This window comes from Gouania willdenowi, chromosome 10 (assembly GCF_900634775.1).
Source record: "Gouania willdenowi chromosome 10, fGouWil2.1, whole genome shotgun sequence".
NCBI lineage: Eukaryota > Metazoa > Chordata > Actinopteri > Blenniiformes > Gobiesocidae > Gouania > Gouania willdenowi.
The window spans coordinates 27,012,847-27,037,178 of record NC_041053.1 but is presented as its reverse complement, the minus strand read 5'-3'; the positions used below and the strand labels follow the sequence as shown (position 1 = coordinate 27,037,178).

At 39.7% G+C, this 24,332-nt stretch overlaps 2 protein-coding genes across 2 annotated transcripts; both read right to left on the bottom strand.

The window, feature by feature from the left end:
- Window positions 1-2,057: 2,057 nt before the first annotated feature.
- Window positions 2,058-6,183, bottom strand: zgc:110843 (CDGSH iron-sulfur domain-containing protein 1). Its single transcript, XM_028459834.1, has 3 exons — window positions 6,034-6,183; window positions 4,345-4,547; window positions 2,058-2,398 (listed from the first exon to the last, which is right to left on the bottom strand). Exons 1-3 carry the CDS (start codon window positions 6,086-6,088, stop codon window positions 2,309-2,311), a joined length of 348 nt encoding a protein of 115 aa, XP_028315635.1. The 5' UTR covers window positions 6,089-6,183; the 3' UTR covers window positions 2,058-2,308.
- A 4,987-nt stretch (window positions 6,184-11,170) lies between these two features.
- On the bottom strand, window positions 11,171-23,662 carry ube2d2 (ubiquitin-conjugating enzyme E2D 2 (UBC4/5 homolog, yeast)). The gene is made up of 7 exons (XM_028459239.1): window positions 23,369-23,662; window positions 20,181-20,244; window positions 17,362-17,393; window positions 17,141-17,218; window positions 16,927-17,032; window positions 16,712-16,805; window positions 11,171-12,416 (listed from the first exon to the last, which is right to left on the bottom strand). Exons 1-7 carry the CDS (start codon window positions 23,390-23,392, stop codon window positions 12,371-12,373), a joined length of 444 nt encoding a protein of 147 aa, XP_028315040.1. The 5' UTR covers window positions 23,393-23,662; the 3' UTR covers window positions 11,171-12,370.
- Window positions 23,663-24,332: the final 670 nt, after the last annotated feature.

The following is a 24,332-nucleotide window of genomic DNA, read 5'->3' as shown; positions in this document are numbered from 1 at the left end:
ACACATGATTTTGTTATGGTGAGAAAATGTGATAAGTTAGAATCAGAATTAGAATTAGTTTTATTGCCAAGTAGAATTTGACTTGGGGGATGGAGCGAAAAAACAAAAACAAACCATAAACACTATAATAATAATAATAATAATAATAATAATAAATATGAAGGATGAATACAAATATGAACATATATACAAGTAGTGCATTTATAACATGGGATAATTTATAAGAGGTTAACATCAACCTTTATAATAAACTGATGTTTATGTACACGTACACAGTTATAAGGCTAGATATTGATGAATTAATTATTAGCTTTTACACATTTACTAACTTAAAAAAATAAAATAAAAAAACTTCCATTTCACTATGATTGAAAAACAACACGGTTCCATGATGGAAAGTCACTAATGTTAGGTTTCTTTTCCTTTATTGGTAGATATGCCATTTAGAATAGTAAAAAAAAAAAAAAAAAAAAAAAATGTTTTACCTCTTGATAAATATCTGTATAAACATCAAAGGGCATTCTGAAGCTTAAACTTCAAATTATGTCTTTTTTTTTTTTTAAATTGTATAAGTTTCTGAAGCTTTGCATTGTCCTCCTGGTTAAGAGTATTTAAATGTAGCCTATGCAGAACTACTTTTAAATACTAAACAAACTTTTTGTAACAATAGAAAAAAATATTGATTTTTTTTTTTTTTTTTTTTCAAATCCATATATTTAGTCTATTATTAAAGTTAATGTATATGTTTCTGTAGAACGCGCATGCTCACAAACCCTGCTCCCGGTGCAGTGACACTGGGCCCGTGAGCGCTGACCAGTGCGTGTACGTGTGTGTGTGAAGGTGAGTCCTGACACCGGACGGAGGACTCCACTCCACCTCTTCTCGGAGTCCTCCGCTGCATCTGGCACGCAGCCAGCCCCCTCGTGCGCGCGCGTGACTGTGCGTGTCACCGTGGGAGCAGGGGCCCGTGGTCGTTACCCGCATGCACGGCACAGCACATGAGCACAGCCTCGGTCCGAGAGGAACCGTGGACACACAGCGCCTCCCCGTGGTCACCTCTGGTACCGCAGCCCATTAAAAACACCACTGCAGCACGAGGCGGCGCACACACGCGCAGAGGTGAAGCGCGTGCGTGATGGTGGTTAAAAAACAAACAAGAGAGGGTGCTTTAGAAAAAAAACTTAATGCAGGGTTTTTCAACCTTGGGTTCGTGACCCCATGTGGGATCGCCTGGAAATGAAATGGGGTCACGTGAAATGTTCAGTAATAATGAATAAATGTAAAAAATATAACAATTATATATTTAAAAATAAATAGATTTTTTACATTTTAAAATAATACCAGTACATAATATCACAGAAAAAGACATACAAAGCAGGAAGAGAAAGAAATCTCAAATACTTGTTTTTTAAATATGAAAACACGACCTACAATCTCAAAAAACTGTATTTTACATGTTCACTTTCTCAAATCTAAATCTAGCTCAAATAAAAGGCATTATAAAAATATCTGAGCTGGTGCATATTGTTGCTTTGTGTACTAATACTGGCTACTCTGTGTTTGTAACAGACTATAAACAAACATGATCAAATTAATAATATTCAGAGAAAAAAAAGTCTCTGGGGTCGACAGAAATGTGTGAAATAAAAATGGGGTCGCGACAAGATTAAAAGATCGGGAACCACGGACTTAATGCGACACAAATGTGATCACTCGTGTTTTATTCACAATATTCACAACAGCAGCTCATTAGCGTGTACATAGCAACATTAGAAAACAGGCACACGACAAAGCAACATAACGTCTTCATCACTGGAGCAGAAAGAGAGCTTCAACTTTCAACATTTAATTTAAGACAAGCCCCTTTTTCTCACCACGCAGCATGAACCACCTCTCCTAATGTGGAGGATACGGTAAGGACTAAATGGAGGGGCCGTTGGTGTCGCGTTACAACCACCTGCTCCTCCCTCAGTGACCCAGAAACTGGACACAGGTGAGACAAAGGAGCAGCCCCTGCGGGGGGGGGGGGGGGGGGGGGGGGGGGGGGGGGGGGGGGGTGATAAAGTGGGTCAAAGTGAGCGTCAGCCTGCATGTGTCACCTTGTTGATTGCCAAAGTCCTTGCCTTATTTGTCCTGACTTGACTTTAGATTCAGAAGCAGAAGTAATCAATGCGTGTGGAATGTATGAAATCTACGCATTTTAATCTCTTATTTTGGGGGCGGGGGCTTGTCTTTCCCTAATAATCACTGTGGTGGTCTGACCATCATCATGGCGGGACAGAGAAGGGAAGCGTCTCTGATGGGGGAGTCAGGCGTCCCTCTTCTTGATGATGAGCGGTCCAGTGTTGTCGCCGGTCTCTTCGTTGTGTTTGGCGTGGCTGCCATCGCAGTAAGGGAACTGTAGAGAGAACAAGGACGACACGTATGAGATGAGACGCCTGCAGATCTACATGAGAAGGGCTAATGCTAACTTGGAATGTTGCAATTATCCACTTGGAAAATAATTTGAGCTTTTGCTCTTGGGCCAACGTTTTAGGGTTCCTATGAGGAGGATTGAAAGACTTCAGGCCTCTTTCATCACCAGTGCAATCTATTTACATTATGGCAATTAACCCTTAGGTTGCTCCTGCTATTCATGCAACATTATTGCTCATTTGCACTAGGGATAGACTGATATGAAATTTTTTTAGGGCTGATATCAATACCAATTTTTTTTCCCATCAGCCTTAGCCGATGACCGATACGGACTGCAGATTTTCTTCAGCCAACACTACTTTTGCTCCGTCAATTTACATCATAAAAACTATACAATGATGACAGCAAATGGTACAAGTCTCAATTTTTAAAACATTTATTGAAATTAACAAAGGTGATGTAGAATGACAACAAGTAAAAAAATATTTAACAAATATTAAAAACAGGTGATGTAGAACAAAAACAAGTAAAAAATATTTCTGCTCTCTGTAAAAATTGCGGATCGGCGAACGCATCAGCCCGCATCGTCCGATACCGATACACGTAAAAAAACGCAAAAATCAGCCGATAATATCGGCCGATGTATCAGTCTATCACTAATTTGCATATCCACACATTGCACTTTTGAATTACTTGGTAATATTTTTCCGTTTTTGGTATGAGCTCTGAACTAAACTTTAGTTAGTGATTTTGTGTATGGTGTTTTTTTCATATTGTCTTTTTCTTCATGTTTCTGACTTCTAGACTTTCTACTGATGATATAATTGTGTCTAATGTGTGCCCCCTGCTGCAAAACTAATTTCCCTTCATGAGACAATAAAGAGATTCTGATTCAGATACATTTATACAAAACAGGGCGACGGTCTCTACAGCAGTGCTTCTTAACTGGTGGGTCGGGACCCAAAAGTGGGTCGCGGACCTTTACTGGGTGGGTCGCGGACAACTGCTCAAAAATAAATAAATACTTAATGTCTCTCATGTTGGACTTGTTTTTTATTTTGAAAGAAACTTTTCTTTTGATAGGCATGCTATGAAATGCATGTTGCACAGGAAAATACATAGATTTATGTTTTTAAAAAAAAAAAAAAAAAAAAAAAAAAAGAGAATATACATGTGTGTTTTCAACAGTTATTTTTGAACACCTAAATTTGGTTGGTTGAATTCTTAAAAAAAAAAAAAAAAAAAAAAAAAAAAAAAAGTGGGTCGCGATTTAATCATCATGGCAAAATGTGGGTCCTAGGGTGAGACCAGTTGAGAACCTCTGCTCTACAGGACCACGGTGAAACTAGAATAAAACCCGCTTCATGTTTACTGAGGCTAAATTAACTTTTTATCGCCATAGGAACCATCGCTACCTGCAAGCTGAACACCCAGACCAGACCAGACCAGACCAGCATGACCGGCCTGAGTCAAATACAGATCACAAATGATTACTGGAACTGCCTCACTGCCAAAAGATCATAGGTTAGCCTGACATGCCTGAGTTAGCATGTTGTCCCCTTCCTGTTTTGGTTTACTATTAGAATTCTGGTTTTCCTTTCCCACTCGGAACAAATGTCTGTTCAGTGAGAATTAGTATTTATTTCTATGTGCCTCCAAGGCTTTAATCCACTCTACATGTTCTACAGCAGTGATTCTCAACTGGTGGGTCAGGACCAAAAAGTAGTTCGGACAGCTGGTCAAAAATAAATACTTTCAAATTATTTTATTTTGAAAGAAACTTTTCACGCGTCTCACAGGCATGCTGTGAGATGCATGTTGCACAGGAAAATATATAGATTTATATTTTAAAAAAGATTATAAATGTGTGTCTTCAACAGCTATTTTTGAAAAAAAGTAGGACTTTAGAGGGTTGCAGTGGCATCTGACCTTCTTGGACTTCCAGCAGCGGCAGTAGACGGCCTTGGTGCCGATGTCCTCCATGTCAAAGCTGTGCACCACCTTAGGACTGTCTTTGCTGATGGACGTGTTCACCTGGCCCTTTTTACAGCTCCCTGCTCTCAGGTAATGGCTGACGAGGAAACCTCCAGCAGCCGCCACAACAGCAACAGGGACAGCAACCACCAAATGCTCTAAAGGAAAACACATTTAATGATTAACATGACATCGATGGTAGGAAGGACCCCATTAGGTGGGGGCTTGTCCTCTAAAAAACAAAACAGCATTTACTAAGAAGGGACGATACACTGAGTTCACGATACGATACAAAAGTCAATGATGGGCTCATGATAACAATATTTTAGGAAAGGGAAGAAGACAAAACATTTTTACTCAATTGGAGAATTAAAAAAAAACAAAAAAAAACACAACCACTCAAGTCTGATTGTACCCTGGATGACACATCTCACAAAGTTTTACTATCGTGATTTCTTGTCACACGACATTTGGTCCCATCTTTATTATTGTTTAGCTGTAACGTTGTAAAAGTATATAGTTATAAACCAGTGGTTCCCAACCTTTTTCGGGTCGTGACCCCATTTTTGTATCAGAAATTTTGGGCGAACCCAGGGTCTTTTTTTATTCTCTGAAATGAGATATTAGTCGTAAGGATTAGTGCACAAACTGTCAATATGTACCAGATCAGATATTTTATTTTACACTGCATTTTATTTGAACTAGATTTACGTTTGAGAAAGTGAAAGTATAAAATACAGTTGTTTGAGATTGTGTGTAGCATTTTAATTTGAAAAACAATAACGCATTTCAGCTCTTTGAGCTTTCTGCCTCTTCCTGCACTGTATGTTTATTTATGTGATGAATGTATGGAGTTTTAAATAGTGAAATTAGAGAACTAAAAATAAAAAAAATATAACTTTAATCAGTAATTTTTATTACTAGATTTTCAGGAGTCACGACCCCAAGATTGAAAAACACTGATACAAACTGTGGCACAATATGATTGAAATTTCAATACAGAACTATAAATTAGCCATTGAATGTTCTTTGTACGCAGATGGGGTATAATTTGGGCATTTGTTCTGGTCCATAACATCTTGAGCTCTAGATTCCCTCTATTTAATTAAAAACTGCCCAGTCATGCACTGATAGGTAAAAACTACACAGTCATGCTCCTCACAAATCAAAACGTTAAAGTTCATTGTAGAGCTGTGAGTGTCACGGGGACCACAGGCTGTGAAATTGTTTGTTTTGTAGAGGCTCAGAGACGGATTATGATCAGAGGTCTACAGAGGATCACATGATGTGTATCTGGAGGCCTGCCGTCGGTCCGGATCAGAAACCTGTGATTAGCTGGAACACACCCACAGTCATAAGGTCCTGGGATGGGCTCCAAGTGGTGTTTGCAGTGCAGTGCACACCATCTGAGGAGAGTCGCTAAAGTTGGAAACACAGTGTGCGTCCAGCTCGAGCAGTTAGCATTTAGCTAGCTGGCGCTCACACAGCTGGAACGGAGGCTATTATCAGTGACGCTGGAGGCTTATTTATTTAGCTGTGAGTTTTAATAACAATGCGACGTTATTATGTAGACACCGTCTTCTAACACGTCACACTCCAGCCACGCACCGCAAACATGCAGCAGCTGCTGTGCTAATACGTTACCTTTAGTAAACTTGAAACCCGAGCTGGGTACCACGGGCAGACTGTGTCCTGACATGGTCTCTGTGGTCCGGAGTTTTGAACACAAGGTCACCGAGAAGCTTATGTGAAAAGGCTGTACGCACAACTGTGACGTCACTACCGAACAGCCAATCAGATTACAGATGGCTTCAAAGATAGTGTGTGAAGGCAAGAGAGTAATCCGCTTGTTTCTACGAAATGGCTTCCGAAACAAACAAATAATAATAAATAACAATACACATGCAGAGCTCCACTTTTAATTTTATTATTGTACTTCACTTTAATCTCATTATTCTTTTGGTTGAACACCATCAATACTTAGATTGTTTTTGACATTAAAGAAAAACAAATCAGCCAAAAACAGTTAATTCGTGCAACAAAACAAAAAAAAAAAAAAAAAAGAACAAATTTATCTTGAATCAGTAATGCAGAAACATTTTAGACAATGAAACAAACCGGATACACTCGAGATTATGCCACACACACCTAATTCTTTGTTTACTTTTTGGGGGGAGTCAAGTCAACTATTGTATTTTGTTTTAAAAAGTCATACATATTTGATGACATACTGCATTGTTGGCTGATAATAGTTACTCGGGAGAAATACTGTTTATTCCTGAGTCCATTTAGCTGTACAGGTAAATAAAAAAATAAAAAAATTGTGGTGCGTTCAATAGAACAAAAAGACAATAGCCAGTAACGTTCCATTTAAGACCAGCATAGGCATTTGAACGCCCGTCTAAACAGTTAAGTACAAAAAAAAAAGTAGATTAAGTGAGTTTTAAAACTGACCACAGGGGGGCGACAGAATGCACTTTTCGCAAGTATCTTTGACATTGACAACAAATGCACCTTTTGTAAAACTGAACATGAAAATGTAACTCATTTCTTTTATTGTTGCTCATATAGTAATACGTTTTGGAAATAACTTGAGTACTACTGTAACCAGGCGGTTAAAGTGTCATAGCTTCTCACTGGTATACAGCACACGAATGCATCATTCCAGTCCCAGATGCTTTTTTAGCCGTGCCCTCCGATTAGCAGAATTACAAGCCGGTGTGCACGCCGTAGCATCTGCGAGTTCGGGGCTCCTAGGCTGTACTGTCGGGCGCTAAATGGTATCTATGGAGTTTGCATTGAGGGGGAAATGCAGCTCTCGTGATGTGCCCTGAGCCCCTGTGGGAACCGGTGTCAAGTACTGAGTTTACCTCAGTACTGAGATTATAACCCTAACCTATTCCAAGAAACAAATAAAACATGTCTGTTCACTTTAAAAACAAAAATGTATTTATTTTTTTAGCAAAAAAATAATAAATTTTTCCGCTGCCCCAAATTGAGGACTCCCTGAACTCGTCTGGAGCTCGGTGGTTTACCACATGGACTTAGCCTGCGGCTATAATCAGGTGCCAATGGCAAAGGGCAACAAACAAAAGTGTGCTTTCTGTACCCCATTTGGGTTATTTGAATTGAACCAAATGCCCTTTGGATTATGTAATGCGGCGGGCGTTTTCCAGAGGCTCATGGAGCGAATATTTGGTGTACAGCACGGCCAGTCACTGTTACTCTACTTGGATGATATAGTCGTTTTCTCTTCCACTATTGATGAACACTTAAAGCGGCTGGAGGTTGTGCTTAGCCGTCTGCAGCAAGAGAAACTCAAATTGAAATTGGAGAAATGCAAGTTTTTCAAACAGGAGGTGCAATACTTGGGACAACACATTTCAAAAGAGGGAGTGTCAACTGATCCTGGGAAAATTTCTGCTGTGTCTAACAGGCTCCGTCCTAGAACTGTCTGAGCTGCGGTCCTTCATTGGCTTTGCCAACTATTACTGAAGTTTCGTGGAGAGATTTTCCAAGCTGGCTGATCCCCTTCAGTGGCTAGTCGCAGAGCTGTCTGGTACCAACAACCGTAGGGTGAAGGGGAGGGAACTTACCTGGGTGACGCCTGGTCAAAGGAGTGTGAGGAGAGTTTCATGGCGCTGAAGTCCTGCCTTGTAAGTGCGCCCACCTTAGCTTTTGTTGACATCTCTCCGCCATTTATTCTTGAAGTTGATGCCACTGTGTATTGGAAGCTGTACTATCACAGTAGCAAGGAGGAAAAGTGAGACCTGTGGCCTACGGCAGTCACAGCCTGCACCCTGTAGATGAAAATAATATAGCTTCGGAGCAACGGAGCAGCGCTGGGTTCCCGAGCATTTGACTACAGTGCGAGGTATCGGCCAGGACAGATTAACCAGAATGCGGACGCCCTCTCCAGGCAACGTAATCCCACTGGTGGTGATGGAATGGAGTTGGAGTGCATCAGGGGTTCCTGATTCCATTGCAGATAACGTCTGGCAACATCCACAGCAGGAGGCCACCCAGCCCGCCAGTACTGCTTTTCCGTCCCGCAGTCCAGTTGACCTGAGAAGGCTCCAGAGGTCGGACCGTTCCATCAATGCCTTCTCCAACAGAGACTGCCGAGTCGTGCTGGGCAAGAGAAGCTCAGTCCTCGTGCGAGGGGTTTGGTGAAGCAGTGGGAGCACATTGTGCAGAAGGACGGGCTGCTGTACCGTTGGCTGCTGAGGCCAAATAGAGGAGAAGAAGTCCTCCAGATGCCGTTGCCGGAGTGTCTGCAGGCAGAGGTGTTGCAGGAGCTGCACCAGAACCATGGCCACCAGGGGATCTAGCGGACTAAGGAGGTGATGCAGCAGTGTTGTTACTGGTCAGGAATGGACCGTGGTCAGGACTGGTGCCAAAACTGCGAGCACTGCAATGTTGCCAAGGACACCCAACCAAGGATCCGTGCTCCCCTTGACCACCTACTTGCGTCCAAACCCAATCAGGTGCCCGCAATCGATTTCACACTGCTTGAACCAGCCCGTGACGAAAGAGAGGTGGTGATGATCATGATGGGCATATTTACCAAGTTCACGCAGGTTATACCTACCCACGACCAGAAGGCAGCAACATTGGCAAAACTGTTGATCCTAAAGTGGTTCTATTGGTTTGGTGTCCCAACACGAATACATTTGAACCACGGAAGAAACTTTGAGAGTGTATTGGTCCAGCAGCTGTGTGCATTGTATGGGGTCCAGAAGAGCAGCACTACCCCCAACTATCTGCAGGGTAACGGCCAGTGTGAGTGGTTCAATTGGACCCTGCACAACCTGCTCCGCACACTCCCCCCAGAAGAGAAGCAAGATTGGCCTAATCACCTCCCACAACTGGTGTTCAACTATAACGCTGCCTCCCATCAGTCCACTGGTGAGTCGCCCCACCTGTTGATGGTCGGACCAGAGCCCCACCTACTTGTGGATTTCCTCCTTGGCAACTTCTCTGAGCCTGAAGCCAGAAAAGTGTGTGATTGGGTGATGGAGCATTGGAGGCGCTCGCAGGTGGCTATTGATGTTGCTCGGATTCGGATGGAGTCTGCAGTGAAGCAGAAGGAGAGACATGATGAACGAGCTGTGTGAGTCACTGGTGGTTCTACCATCTACCAGGTCGTAAAGGCTCCTACCCTGGAGGTGTGGTCTTCTCCATTACCCCAGTCAACAGACTCAACCAAGTAAGGCAAGTGCAACGTACCACCTTGAACAGCTCATTAATAAAAATAGTACATTTAATATTGTTAAAGATTAATAAAATAATACAAATTCCTGCCTCAGTTCAGATTTTTTCCATACTTGCCTAGTGCGGTGATATTTAACACATAAAAAGGGAACCCCTGCCTTCCCTCTGATTACACTACATTCTGTGTGAAACATCTATAAAGCAAGGAATCTCTGTATGTCTGTTCCTCAGATATCTCTGTGGTTGAGGTACAGACTGACCTGAGAGTTTCAACATGGCTGCTGCTTGGTTCAAAGGTGTGCAATGTCAGAATTGTTTGGACGCCCCTCCTCCTAAGTCGAATGACTCAGTGATGGTGTCATAAGTCCTAGCTTGATGTCATTAGTTAGAACATTGGTCCTACCTAGCCAGAGTAAATTAATGACATGAAACGAGTCCAGAACGGTCTGAAGACATCCGGATCCACGGGGACAACAAACTGGAATCAGAATAGATAACATTGGAACATTGGTCCTACCTCAACAGTGACCGTTGCTTGCGGAACGTGGGCATGGCTGTCGCTTGGTTCAAGGGTGTACGAAGTCAGATTTGTTTGGACTGCAATGATACCGTTAATAAATGATCTCTCTATAAAAGCAAGGAATTTCATAAATGCTTTAGAAATTCCGGGTGCATCTATACTGACAGTTGTGGATTAAGGACACTATAGAAGTCCAGACCTAGTCTGTTCCGGTCTGAGGTGATCTGGATCCATGAGGACAACAACCTGGAATTGGAATAGATGGGGTTCAACTCTCTAAAGTGTCGCTACTAAAAGCCAAAATATATGAAAATAGTTATTGGTCTACACATTTCACTACAAACCTAACCGTCCCACCTTCTAACTCAACCTCATTTGGCCATGCATGAAAAAGCTACCCAATCTCCCACTTTTCTAGAGCAATATATACTTCCTATGGACACTGCACTAGTTACATTAAATCAACAAAGTAGGTAAAAACAATATCTATTTTGAATTCAATTTAAAAAAACTATTTTTGTTTCAATCTCATAAGAATGTAAATTTCAAAACTCAACTGCATTTAAGTTATTTCTGACTGAGGGTGATTCTTATTTTGTCTATTAATTAATTAAATTCAAAACAAATCATACAAACAAGTAACCATTCTCTTTTTACACATATCACTATAACGTCTCACATACAAGGGGTTTTCTGTCAATAATTTGTAATTGTAAATCGTGTTACTGCTGTTGCCACTCAGATTGTTAACTGGAAAACACATTTAACATAAAACTGTTGAATTCCATCTGACAAACTTCATCATAGGATAAAAGATATTTGGTCTCTTAATGTCAAAAAAAAAAAAGTAACCTTGAATTTTTACACAATGGAAAAAGCTGAGTATTTACAGCAAATCCATAAACACCAATGGAGAACATGAAGCTGCACATAGAACTAGCCTATATTTGATGAGCTAAAATGGTTACAGTGGCTGAATAAAAACATTTCTTTCTGGTGTCAGTTTCCCAGTATGTCATCCTGAAAGAGTCTGAGAATGACACAACACAGGAGTCCAGGGTTTTTATTACACAGTTTAATCAACACACAAAGCTCAACGAGCCTCTCAGGTAATTCAATATACAGAGGTTTTGTGCAAGAAGAGTGGGTTCTCCTCGCACCCAGAGCCCAAGCCAGTCCCATAGCCATTTAAGATGTTAGCTTCTAATTTTAACAGTAGCCAAAAACAAAACAAAAAAGAGAAGGAAAAAAAAGCAATCTAAAAGAAACAAATTATGGGGGTGGAAAATAATACCACAAGTTAAACTAAGAAAAATAAATGCATAAATAGCTGGTCCAGAACCTCCACTTGGTGAATAAAGAAAGTGTTGATGATGGTGGCGAGAGGGTGTCATAGGGGTTACAGTTGTATGCGTGCATGAGTGTTTGTGTGAACAATGGGATCTTTTTGGGTGAGTTGGATCAGGAAGCAGGAGGTGTGGGATCGAATCAAATCAAATTCATAGAATCCAACAATGGACCAAATCAGGCCATATGCATTTTTTCTCTGCAGTTTTACACAGTCTACAATTATTTTTTTTTTTAATTCTGTTATGTATTTATTGTATAAAATGTTGCGTGCTCAGTCTCGGAAGCAAGAACTGCTTTCATGGATGGTCACCTCTACAGATGGTAATCAATTAGACAACAAAACAAGGAAGGATGTAGAGTGTCAAAATCCCCTTTGTTTACCACCCCGCCCCTCCCCCAATCAAACAGGTGGATTAAAAAAAAAAAAAGAGAGAAAGAAAAGGTCCCCTCAAAGCTTTACAGATGCTCAAAGGAATGATTCCAGTGATGTGGGAGGGGAGGGGATGGGAAGGAGCTGGAGGATCAGCCTGTCCTGCTTGGTGACTAAACAGAACAGAAGTCAGGATGTGGGCTGAGAGGGGGAGGAGGGGGGGGGGCATGGTGCAGGGAGGTTTACCATTGGAAGGTGAGCATATGTACACTGGGCAGGTGAGCTGAGAGGCAGGAAGGTGGGAAAGAGTTAAACATAGAGAGAGAGGGGTGGGGGTGGGGCAGAGTCTTACAGGTACTCTGGTGAAGGGGAGGCGTGGCTCAAAGAAAGCACTCCAATGAAAACCAACATGACCTTGTTTTAGACTTTTAATTTGTTTGTATGGTTTTTGTTTGTTTTCTCTTTATGCCTAAAGCTCCCCTAACCTTACATTGTAGAGGTGGTTGGCCATGTTTCTACCCCCAACACTACATTGCATACTTTTGTGTCCATTCCCGAGCTATTTTGTTGTACCTGTGGAAAAAACAAAAAAAAAACAAAAGGTAAGGTTAGATGGATTCATCACAAAGTGGAAAAGGCAGATGATTGGGCAGACAGTTGAACACAGTCATACTTTGAGTTTGGTGCTCATAAGAGGCATTATTGTTCATTAGGACTGAGCGATATAGACCAAAGCTCATATCTCAATATTTCTTCTCAAAATGGTGATATACAATATAAATCTCAATTTTGCCACACAGACACATTTATTAACAAACAGCTGCACAATATGTGCCACTTTTGTCTTTTTCTCCTCTAAGGGACAGCACGCCTGAGTGAGTTCTGTAATGTGGCTTGTTTAAGGCTGGGATTCACTGCGATTTTTTCAATCGTTGTACTCAGCTCCAGCTCAAACTGTGCGGCTCAAGTGCAGAGCCCGAATGTGTGGAGCTCACAATTCATGTTCTCACACTGTACGGACCGACACTGACAATCTGACTGCTCACACTGTACGTTCACACACGACACGTCGGGGTCTTGTTTCCGAAAATGCAACACACAAATAACTCTGAAGTGTCACCATTAAAACAAAAGAAGAACCCGGCAGTGGAGAGACACACGCAAATCTCAGCAAAAAGAGCTTTAAAAAAAGAAAAGACGGTGATGTGATGGACCAGGGACTGGCTGGACAGATGTGGGCAGTACAATCCATCAATTTTACAGCGGTAATATGGTGTTCTAGAGTTGTCAAGATACCAAAATGAGTAACCACAATACTATACCAGACAAAGAATCATTATTCCGGGTAATATCGCGATACTGAAGCCATTTTTAAATAATCATTATTTTTAATGTAATGTATTTGTACAAGTTACAAATACTTATAGTGTTGTTTGGTGCATGATAAGAGTACACGAACAAAAGCATATAAGCAATAAAAAAAAAACTAATAAATGAAGGTAGAATTTGAAGTTGAATGGTTGGAAATTTAAAAAATGATCATTCCGTTTCCTTTGCACATTAATTTATGTTTAACCAATATACATAATCAGCTTAGGATAACAAATTCACTGTCTAAAAAAAAAACAAGAAACCAAAACAAAACAAAAAAAAAAACTATTTGATAATAATGCTTCTCCAACATAATAAACCATAGAGGATAAAATACAATAAACAGGAACTGATTCCCTGAGAAAACTTTATTTGTATGCATTTTCTGGGTGAAGTCACTGGTGTTACATGAGGTTGGATGTGATCCCTCCTTTGTATGTATATAAATTGTAAATATTGTTTAAACATTGTAAATATATCTGTAAATAAAAAATAAAACATGATTGCTCTCAGTCCGTAAGGGAAAACAAAAAAGTGTTTCCTCTTTTGGCTCCTATAGCTGGTGACAGCGCCTGCACAGTAGATCTCCTATTGCTTTACCATCTCTGCCTTGTTTAAAGACAAAAAAGTTTCAAATGGGACTTCTGGAGTTTGGTTTTTTGAGCAAAATTAGTGATGCCACTGATGACAACACCGCCGCGGTAGACTCGCTGCTCGGGCCTGGTGCTTCTGCCATGTGTTGTCTCGTGTTTGTGACTGTAAGCCGTGCACGCGTCCAGGTGAGACAGAACGCTAGCTTGTTTGTTTTGAAGCGAGTTTCTGTCGAAGCGGAGCTGTCTTCATGGATTTCCTTCATGCCGGTGTAGTAAACACGAACAGCCAATCAGCAGGGCGGGGAACAGAGGGCGGACCCAGCATGCAGAAACAACCTATCATATCTCTTGACAGGCAAACAGCCAATCATTCAGCAGCTGTGGAGTCCGGTTGCCATGTTGGTATGTTTTCAAGTTAATAGCGTGCAGTGAGCTTAGACTGTGCAGTGAGAAGCCAGGAGGAGAGTAGAGGCAGCTGCTATGTAGTGGAAACTGCCACCGTAATCCATGGTAGTACCGTTTTGTAGAATTTCTAGTATAGTGAGAACCCTTACAATTTGGCACCGCGGTGTTCGCGCATGCGCAGTGTGAGAGTTTAAGGTAAGCTAATCCGTGGCACTGCTTCAATTGTGAGATACCCTCACGAGGAGCGACTAGATTTAAAACATGTTCGATTTCCTGACGACCATACGCTTGCTGATCGGGAGCTGGTCATGAGGTGTTAATCGCTTCTTGTGACCCCATGTATACTACACAATGCACGACACGCGATTTAACAGAGACTCGTCCCGATCCCACAGACAGACGCACTCAGTGATCATCCAACTGTGCTTTGAGAACTAGAGAAGCACTGACTCCTAAAACATGTATTTTAAAACAAAATAGGCTATAAAATACATATCTCAGAAATATGAAAAAATTGTAAATAAGGACACTGTTTGACTGTACTTATAAATAATATTAAATACTTGTATGATGTGATTTGTACTGTGACTGTATAAATCAAAAAAGTAATATATATATATATATATATATATATAAAGGCTGAACGATTAATTGCATTTACGATATTATCGCAATATCATAAAATGTGATTTTCTAATCGCAAAGGCTGTATTTTTTTTCTTCTTGTCCTGTCCTGTTAAGTTTAGAGTGTTTAATAAGTGCAGTCCACATGTTTACATGTTTCATGAAATGTGAACTTAGTTAGATATGTTAGAGGTAAAGCCACAGATTGGTTTGTTTTATAGTTGTAATCTGTGCTTTAAAATTTATATTTTAAATTTAGTTTAAGTTTAAATACATCTGAAATAGTTTATTATGAAACAGATTGAATTATTGCTTGTGTTCATTGAAAAATAATCGCAATATTGAGGAAAAAAATAAATAAAATTGCAATTAGATTATTTTACAAAATCGTTCAGCTCTAATTAAGAAAATGACAATATTGTCTATATATATCGCCAAAATAGAAAATTCGATATATCTTGAATCACAAATTATTGCCCAGCCCTAGTGTTCATGTCTGTCTAAAGTGAGCATCACTCTGACGCTTTACTGGATCCACTTGCTTTAACAACTCTGGGATTTTGTTCTCAGTAGCTTTTCAATCTCAGCAGCATTGTACAAAACTGCTGTGATGCTCTCTTCAGTTACTCCACCCCCCAAAAAACCCCAAAACTAACTGGGCTAAAAACAATCATCGTAAACCATGACAAAAACAGGCTTGTGTGCATCATCGTCAACGGCCTCAGAGTTGTGTATTTAGTCGATGTTTGTTTAAAACAGCAACAATGAACCTGTAGCGATCACAGTGTAAAAGCTTTAACAATGGCAGCGACTGCTTTCTCTGACCAATCAGTGGTCAGCAGTAACTTTGAACTTGCTTTGCCTTTTTTTAAAGCAGAAAATAAAAGTAATAGAAGAACAAGAATTTGGTTAAACTTTTTCTGCTGCAACTTAGACAAAACGATTCTGACAAGATCAATTAAAAAAAGCAAAAGGAGAAAGAGAAGTTGAGGTGATAAATTGTGTTATGCAGGTATTCTGCAGTCCTATTAGTCTGAAACTTGTCAGATTGATGGTTAATGTGTCAATTTATGAGATGGATCACCGAGCAGGAAAAGACAAATACGTTTTAAACTGATAGTCAGGTAGTTTGAATGACTCATACAAAACATCCTCCCTCACACATTTGTCATACATGAAATCGAGCCGCTATAACCACATTTTCCAGAGATCATGTAGTAAGACACTGGTATTAGGAGTAAAACAACCTATCCATGAGGGTAGGGCTGGAAACCAAAGTCATATTTTAAAATTTCTTTCAAAAAAATGCTGAGAATGGTGCACACCTTACAAAAAATTTTCTAAAGTTGAAAGTGTCGATTCGTACGGTTTGCCGTACGGACAACCCCCGGTGCCATCGGTACGGTTACCTAAACACACGTAGGTAGCGTTTTAGGGTTAGGATTAGGTTATACCCCAATATCGCAACAATTTTTAGGATTAGGTTTAGGCTAAGGTTTAGTCTTGTCACGTGACCTAAACTGGCCAAATAGGGACGCTGCGTATGGATAGAATTGATACGGCAACCGTACGGATAGCCACTGCCTATAAAGTTGAACCAAAAAGACGATTCTGGGTCAAAGTCACTGGTGAAGTTAGTGTTAGTTAATAGGGAAGGCTATTCTTTCTCAAAATGGCAATTAATAATATACATCTCTATATTTTTTAGTCTGGGTTAAATATGTTGATGTAAAATGCCACACAGACACATTTATTAACCAATACCTGCACAATATGTACCCATTTTGGCTTTTTCTGCTAAAACGAACAGCACGTGTGAGTGAGTTCTCCTAAAACAAGTATCTTAATACAAAATAAGCTATATCAACCACTTACTTTTCCCTGTCCGTCTTGTAAATGCGGGCGATCTCAGGTACTAAGGGGTCGTCCGGGTTGGGGTCACACAGCAGGGAGCAGATGGACAGGAGAACTGCAAAGGACAGACATGTTTTTCTATTTCTTTAAAGAAATATATTATCTGCCATCCAGATCACAGCGTTTAAAAAGGCGGTCGCGTCCATTCACAGTAAGCCGAGAGGAAAGCGTGCTACCTTTGGAGATGGTGAGAGCTGGAGACCATTGTGATCGTAAGATGTCAAGACAAATGCTGCCATTGCTGTTGATATTTGGGTGGTAGATTCTTGTGGTAAATGCAACCTACGGGGGGGGGGGGGGGGGGGGGGGGAGAAGAGAGAGGACATTAAACATCACAGACCAAGACACACATGCTTACAGACACAGCTTTGTTGTGCACCAACTGCTCACCTTTGGCGGTTTGAAGGGGTAATCTGTGGGGAAGTGTATGGTCAAGAAGAAAACCCCACTCTGGTAAGGACTGTCATTCTAATGCAAAAGAAAAACATAACAGAATAAGAAAAACCTAATCAAGTCATTTTAAGGCCAAAATTCATTGTATCATATTTTAAATCTAAAATGAAGATTGAAACAATGTCATATCGCAGCAGTGACAAGACGTGAATACGTACAGGTCCCATTATTGTGGCTTGCCAGTGAAACACTGAAATAAAACAGAGAGATCAGTTAAGATAAACATATTACACATTACTCAGTGTACAAAAGATTTCATAAATAAAGTGCGATTTTGTACATTTGATTATTACCAAGGCCTGTAAATAAAGAATAATTCTGGTTTACACTTTTTTTGGTTTCTACAGGGAAAAATCAAACATCTGGTGGTTGGATACCAACAATTGTTTAAATGCAAATATTTTTTGTTTTCTTCCATCACAAAGGAAAAGAGGTAAATCTTTGTTAAAAAACAAAACCAGGGTCACAATCGTAATAATTATTTAAGCACGATGTGCTTGATTTTTATCCTTTCAAAATAATCGTTAGGTCCGACACCGACTCATGGTAAAACTTCATTCTCGGCTTTATTGATCCAAATTGATCTAAAGTCAACATTTTTCAACGTTTGGTATGTTTTTACAAGAATAACATTTTAAAATATGGTTCAGCCTTCCAAGCCAGCTTTGATTTAAATTATTTGAATTAATAATTTAGAATAGGTTATTTTACCTAAAAATTAGAGCTTATAATATTAGTAACAGAAGTATATCCATAAATTGTTAAATTGCAACTTAACTGAGATTTATTTACTTTTGGTCATCTCACAATTAAAAAAAAAAAAGGGGATTTATTTTATTGCAATAAGATTCAATATGAGGAAAACAATTCCTGATGGGATTAACTTGCTAAACTAATTGGACAATCTCCATTATATCTTTAAAAATCAGTCAACAAATGTCAAATCTATTGTGAACTCTCCTGATTAGGATTCATGTGTGTAGGAAGCTTTGATCTGATCCTCTGAGCTGTGCTACAGCAGAGAAAACAAAACAAGCTGGACATGCAGCCCTCCCTGATCTACACAAATAAGAAACATTTCGGATGACAAATAAAATATTGATTTTTGCTGCTACATGTATAAATATCATTAACTTCTAAAAAAGGTAGTGTTGTTTCAATTTGGCATCAAATTGATTGATTGTCATGTACAGTTTTGTTGATCTACTGTTCTTAACACTTGTAACTCTAGTCAGAGTAACAGTTTTAAATTCATCCATGTGCTTTTATGTGTTGTCTTTTAAAGTTAATGATTCAAAGAAAAGCTTGCTAGACTTTAAGTAATTTCCTTTATCAGCCTGATCAAAATCAGAAGGATTTTTTTAACTTGAGAAAGATTTAATTTTCTGGCTTGCAAGATGCTAGTTAGCCAATTGTTTGATAAAATGAAGCTATTGATACATAAACAGGTTCTCACCAGGAATAGTTTTTACAGCATATGGGGGTGTGGCACGTGAGCGAGCGCTGCTGGCACGAACATTTTTTAAATGTATACCTCCTGGAGGGCCAAAATCAGTTTTTTTTTTTTTTTTATATCTTTGTTACTGCCTTACTTTTAGGGGTGTGCCATCTAAGGAACCTCAAGATTCGATTTCGATTCAGGGCGCTACCATTTGATTAATCAACGATTATTACGATATTAAAGATCACACTTTTTTATGCATCTTTTTCTTTTCCTCACTTTTTGGCTATTTTATACTTTTAGGTATATATGTCGGTATCCATTCAATAAAGTCACCAAATAAATGTATCAATATAATCTTTATTTATATCAAATCACATAATCCAACAATAATCATATTACAAACTAAATAAATATATATAAAAATAACTAAAATTATAGCTTGTTCAGCTAATTCAATCTGATCTAACACAGAAGCTTATTCTCTAAAAATAAAGACTTGGGCAGCATAAATCCCACAAGACACTAAACATTTTGCTGTGTACTATCAAAGCAGCTTTAATTAAACCTACAATATCAGCTCTCATAACATTTGTGGAATTTGGGTTTTTAAATAAAAAGTGGATGGATAAAAGAACATATTTATTAATGCCAGGGATTGTAAGTACATGCATCCATTGACTGTGCTCCACTGTGAGGTTACACAGCAGTCCGTGTTTCTAGACAGGTAGGGTAGGTGGCCGACATCGCCACCGACCCCTGGCACCAACTGTCGTGGTCCAGTCCCCGTGTCAGGGCACTGATTACAGTCCGTGTCAGGGGCGAGGGGGCTCAGTGAAGTAACCATGTCCACGGCCCCAATAAGCGGCGAGTTGGGAGCGAGGCCGGTGCCTTCATCGCCGGGCTCTTACAGGCCACGGTATGTTTGAGCCTCCGCGCACAGAGGAGTCCGGACTGTCCGCACTCCTCGGAGCTTAAATAAGTGGATGGTTATTACGGTTACGTAAACAGAGGATGCAATGCACACAGGCAGCATTGAGGGCAGCTAAATTGCTGCAGTGGTCCTCAGGTAAAGACGGAAGCATTCGAGCCAATCGCCTGTATTAAATAGGTGCGGCTGATGAATGGGTTTTTCAGTTATTCAGATTAAATAGAGTTAAAACAACCCATGCACAACTGGGAGTGTCTATTGTGTTCAAGTGTGCAAAATGATTCCAAAAATACCGATTAAAAAAGGAAATAACAGAAAATCCCCCTTACGTTGCTGAAAGCTGAACATAGAGGGCACCATTGCTCCGTAGGGGAGCAAAAATACAATGTTGGGGCCCCCTACATTCAACAGCGCTGGCGAGAACCCTGATAAATAGAAAAACCTATCAATCTGCTCCTACATGCCTCATATTTAATAATTCATCTGAACTCACACTTCAAACAATATCTTTCAATATGTGCTTTTTGTGTTTTCAAAGAATATGAGGACTGGTTTGAGACCCATTTTCCAGATAAAAGGCGGTGAAATATTTTAATGGCACTTACTGTCATCTCCTACTGGACCTGCAGAACACTGGGCTGGTGGATCCCGTGCCAAGTCATTTAACTCCTGCAACAGACAGGTGATAAGGATAGTCAGAGTGAAGCTTCACAGTATGAGATGAAGTGTAAAAACTTCAAAATAATAATATATTAACATCTGAATGGGTTCCTGAGGGCAGAAACCCAGCATATATTAATAATTTTTCTCTGCACCAACACACTTAAATCTGATATAAGTGTCATCATGCAGCTTTGCAGAAAGGCAATGCAAAAAGCCTCTACTTTCAATCAGGTTTTAGCTTCTCTGGATCAAGTTTAGACATGTCTCTTTAGTACGGATATGAGATTTCTAGGACAGATGCCGATATATATATATAAAACGTACATTAGTCCTGGGCAATATATCGAGATTCAAGATATATTTACATTTGTATTTTGGCAATATCTAAAAATAGCACACTTTGCTTAAAAACGTGATCGCTGTGAGATGTCAATCACAGCAGTTGCCATAGTAGTGCTTGCAATATAAACCAATTAAAAAGCTCAAAAGTCTTCCACGCGTTCCACAAGTTTTTTTTTAATTATTAATATAAACAAATTTGTGTTAACTTAAAAGGTTGATTTTTTTTTTTTTTATTTACTGATGGCCACTTTAAATTTGGTGTAGGAGCCATGATTTATTTCTGAGCTACCTCCGTATAATACGTGTAGCATCTACCTGACCTGTACATGGGCGGGGCATGCAGGTTATTTCGGTTGCCATGGTGATAGCACAGGTGTGGTCAATCAGGGAGAAGCAAACAGTTTGACGGTACTCAAGGCACTCCTGGGGCTCTTGTAAATGGGTTCTCCATATTCAGCTTTACCAGACATTTAAATGGTACATTTTTTGTATTCACAATCCCCTGTTTAATTCTTGGATTAAAGAGCAAATAATACCAAAACAACAACAAACTATTTTCATATTCTTTACCAACCAAGTACCTGTTAAAACAACAATCCCTGCGCCACCAGAGGTGGACAAAGTTAAAGGACTTGAACACTTCAATTTAAGTCGAAAACTGCTTCAGTTGGACTGGGGACTGAGACCTGTGCACTGGTGAGAAAGTGCTGCAATAGGCCCCTGCTTAACACTTTTGGTCTGACAGCAACAGCCGTTGCAGTAATACATTTCATCCAAAAGGAACAAAAAATTTAATTTGTGACCTAATTTTCATTACAAATAAAAGCATATGCAAATAGTTTCTTTTGGAAATCTGTCATCTTCTTTGGTTAAATGACTGTTTTAAGTATTAAAAATCTGGACACCTTAGTTTAAATGGAAGTATTCAATGGTTTGTTAGTGATGTGGAAATGCACCCTAAGAACAATGCCATCATGACAGATCGGTCACCAGAACATATGCAGCATGATCTCTTCCTTTCCTTGTGTTTCTACTCGCTGTGCTCTGATCTGATCGCAGGTGAAACTGCTGCAGATCCAGCAACGTTAAACCACACCAATCTGCGGATGTGCTTTTGTGCGTCATTATACAACATTGTGGTTTCTTTTATTTCTTCTTCTTCTTCTCTAGATTGAGCTCAAACAGAAAGCGTCAGACACAATTAAACCACGGAGATGTCTGACTTTAACCCCGGTGGTCCCGATACAACGTTATGGTGGACATGTTAGCCTAGCATCACTGCTGCTAGGTGCTCAGACATGACGATAAATGGACAGGATATAGCGCAATACAGCCCAATAGTCAGCTACACGTTGTGATATTGATTAACGAGGGATTTTAAGGCAACAATAAACGACAAGCTTAAGAAAAAAAGAGAGCATTAAGGACTGTGAGCTGCACCCAGCTACATGACATCAAAGGTGGACGACGCTTGGGGCCTTTCCAAACACGGCCGATCACAAAAAAATACATAATAATAATAATTTAAAAATGCACACTTCCGAATCATGTTCTCTTTTATGAAAATAAAAACATTCACGAATCACCGCAACATTTGCTGCTTAAAATAAATAATAAATAAAATACGTAAAATTTCACATTACAGACAACGGTTCGTACATGGAAAACAGATGATGCACTGCAACTGTTAGAAGATACATCAGCCCTGACCTCTAAGCTATTCTCTACATTTATATATTACAGCACACTATCTTGAATAACCTATGAGTAAACTACATTAACTGCACATTACCGCTGATGTTTTCATTTTTATTTTTTTTTTAAAAAAAGGTCGGAAGTCTCAATTAGCTAAACCTCCGCTAGCTGTGTTGCTTCAGATATCTGTCACATCAAACGACGACATAAACCGCAGCAAAAACAAAAGCCATATCATTGATATATTCATATTATGATAATCAAGAAAGACATATTTATATAAATACTTCAACAAATGAACCGTAAACTCTATAAATACATACATGCAAATGCGGCTAGCTAAATGAGCTAGCGGCGCACCGGTGTAGCACTTTAAAAGGTGAGCATGTAAAGTGATGACCGATATCTGACTGCATCGCTGTTTAGTCAGTGCCAATGGTTCTACACTTAATAGAAGGTCATAAACTACAAACTAGATCCGTACCAAACTGTGAGTTACATGTTGGTGATATGTATATTTAATTATCTGATGCGACTTGAAACTAATGCTAAACAAGATGTGACAAAATATACACAATGCACGCTTGCGATACTTTTCATAGCCAACACTGTGTTTAAAAGGATTGTTAAGCGTGTATTTATGTAATTACAATCCATTAGTAGCCACTTGGAGCAATGCAGTCAAAAGTAGTTCATCGGGTAAAATGGACACCATTTGAACCGGAACACTAAGGCAGAAATGGTTAGCAGTGGAGCTAATAGCCCCTGGGATGTCGCACACCGGCGGCCGCCGTTAAGGTGACATAGCCAGATACACTCAGTGCTCAGGGTTTATTTAACTAGTCTGAATAAAGCCAGTGTATAGGTGAGTTAACACGGCTAGGATGGCTGACTCGGCCCGTTTGAACAGAAGCGCGGTGCATTGCTGCTGCCGTCACTTTGTATCCACGGAGCGTTGTTAGCCGATGAGCTGCTACTAGTTAACATGATAAACATCTCAGTTGTGTTCCACTGACGGTGGACCACAAGGTAATCTGTGAAGTGAAACTTCGTGAACAGTGCGTAGCCCAGGCCTCGCCGCTCACTTCCTTACCTTGTGAATTCTTTTCAGAGCCATTGTTGTGCTAGCGTCTCTGTCAGGGAAAACGTGCGGTTAAAATGGCGATTGGTATCACTATCCGGCGGAAATGCTAGCACCGAGCTCTCAAAGAACACTGTCACTGCACGTAAAATCTGCCGGTCAGAACCGGAGGATGTTTCTAAATAGTTTTAAGGGGAAACTGAAATAGAAAGGTAGACCCGCGGTCCTTCCTCCTACTGCGGCGGCTACCAAATCACTGCGGCCTCGGTCCTGTCAGCAGAGCTGCTCCACACATCCAGGAGCGTCTCTTCAAAATAATAATGGCAAACGCTTTCTATCCCAACACACCAATAACCTACAGCAATTTTTATTTGATTTTAAACTTTGTTACGTAATTCATTTAGGAAATCATAGCTAAATTTACTTTTCCTCCGACAATTTTTTTTAATTATTATTTTTTCAAACAAATGTAAACACTATACATTTTTTTTTTGTCATTTTTATTTATTTATTTTTTTAACGATAAACTGTATGCAAAAACTTTTTGCAATGGTACGTAACAATATATAAAAAAACAATAATAATAACAATAAAAAAACTAACATGAATACATTTATTATTAGTTTGTAATTATTGGTTTATTTAACAGGAACAGTGTACATTATCATCAATACAGAAAATGTACTAGATTTAGCCAGAAGGCTATTTTTCATCTGTAGTCCCTGGACAGAATGTTCAATTGTCATCCTAAAAGAATGACTAATTACAGGAAATGTACAATAAAATATACAGTGAAAAATTCAACTACATAATAACTCCCATTTACATATAAAACATAACAGTATTTGATATGAGACAATCATCAGATATTAATAAATACTGTAGCATAAATTATATATAGATGGACAGTGGTGGCATTATGGTTAAGGGTCACCGGTCGGAATCCACTGGGGCTGATGCCGTGGGCCCTGGAACG

Coding starts and splice junctions, on each gene's coding strand:
- zgc:110843 (XM_028459834.1), bottom strand. CDS start 6,088: ATGTCAGGACACAGTCTGCCCGTGGTACCCAGCTCGGGTTTCAAGTTT. Junction 4,548..6,033: donor GGGTTTCAAGTTTACTAAAG/GTAACGTATTAG, acceptor GTTTTCCTTTAG/AGCATTTGGTGGTTGCTGTC. Junction 2,399..4,344: donor GCTGCTGGAAGTCCAAGAAG/GTCAGATGCCAC, acceptor TTCTCTCTACAG/TTCCCTTACTGCGATGGCAG.
- ube2d2 (XM_028459239.1), bottom strand. CDS start 23,392: ATGGCTCTGAAAAGAATTCACAAG. Junction 17,219..17,361: donor AAGCCACAATAATGGGACCT/GTACGTATTCAC, acceptor CTTTTGCATTAG/AATGACAGTCCTTACCAGAG. Junction 12,417..16,711: donor TACAAGACGGACAGGGAAAA/GTAAGTGGTTGA, acceptor TTTTTTCCACAG/GTACAACAAAATAGCTCGGG.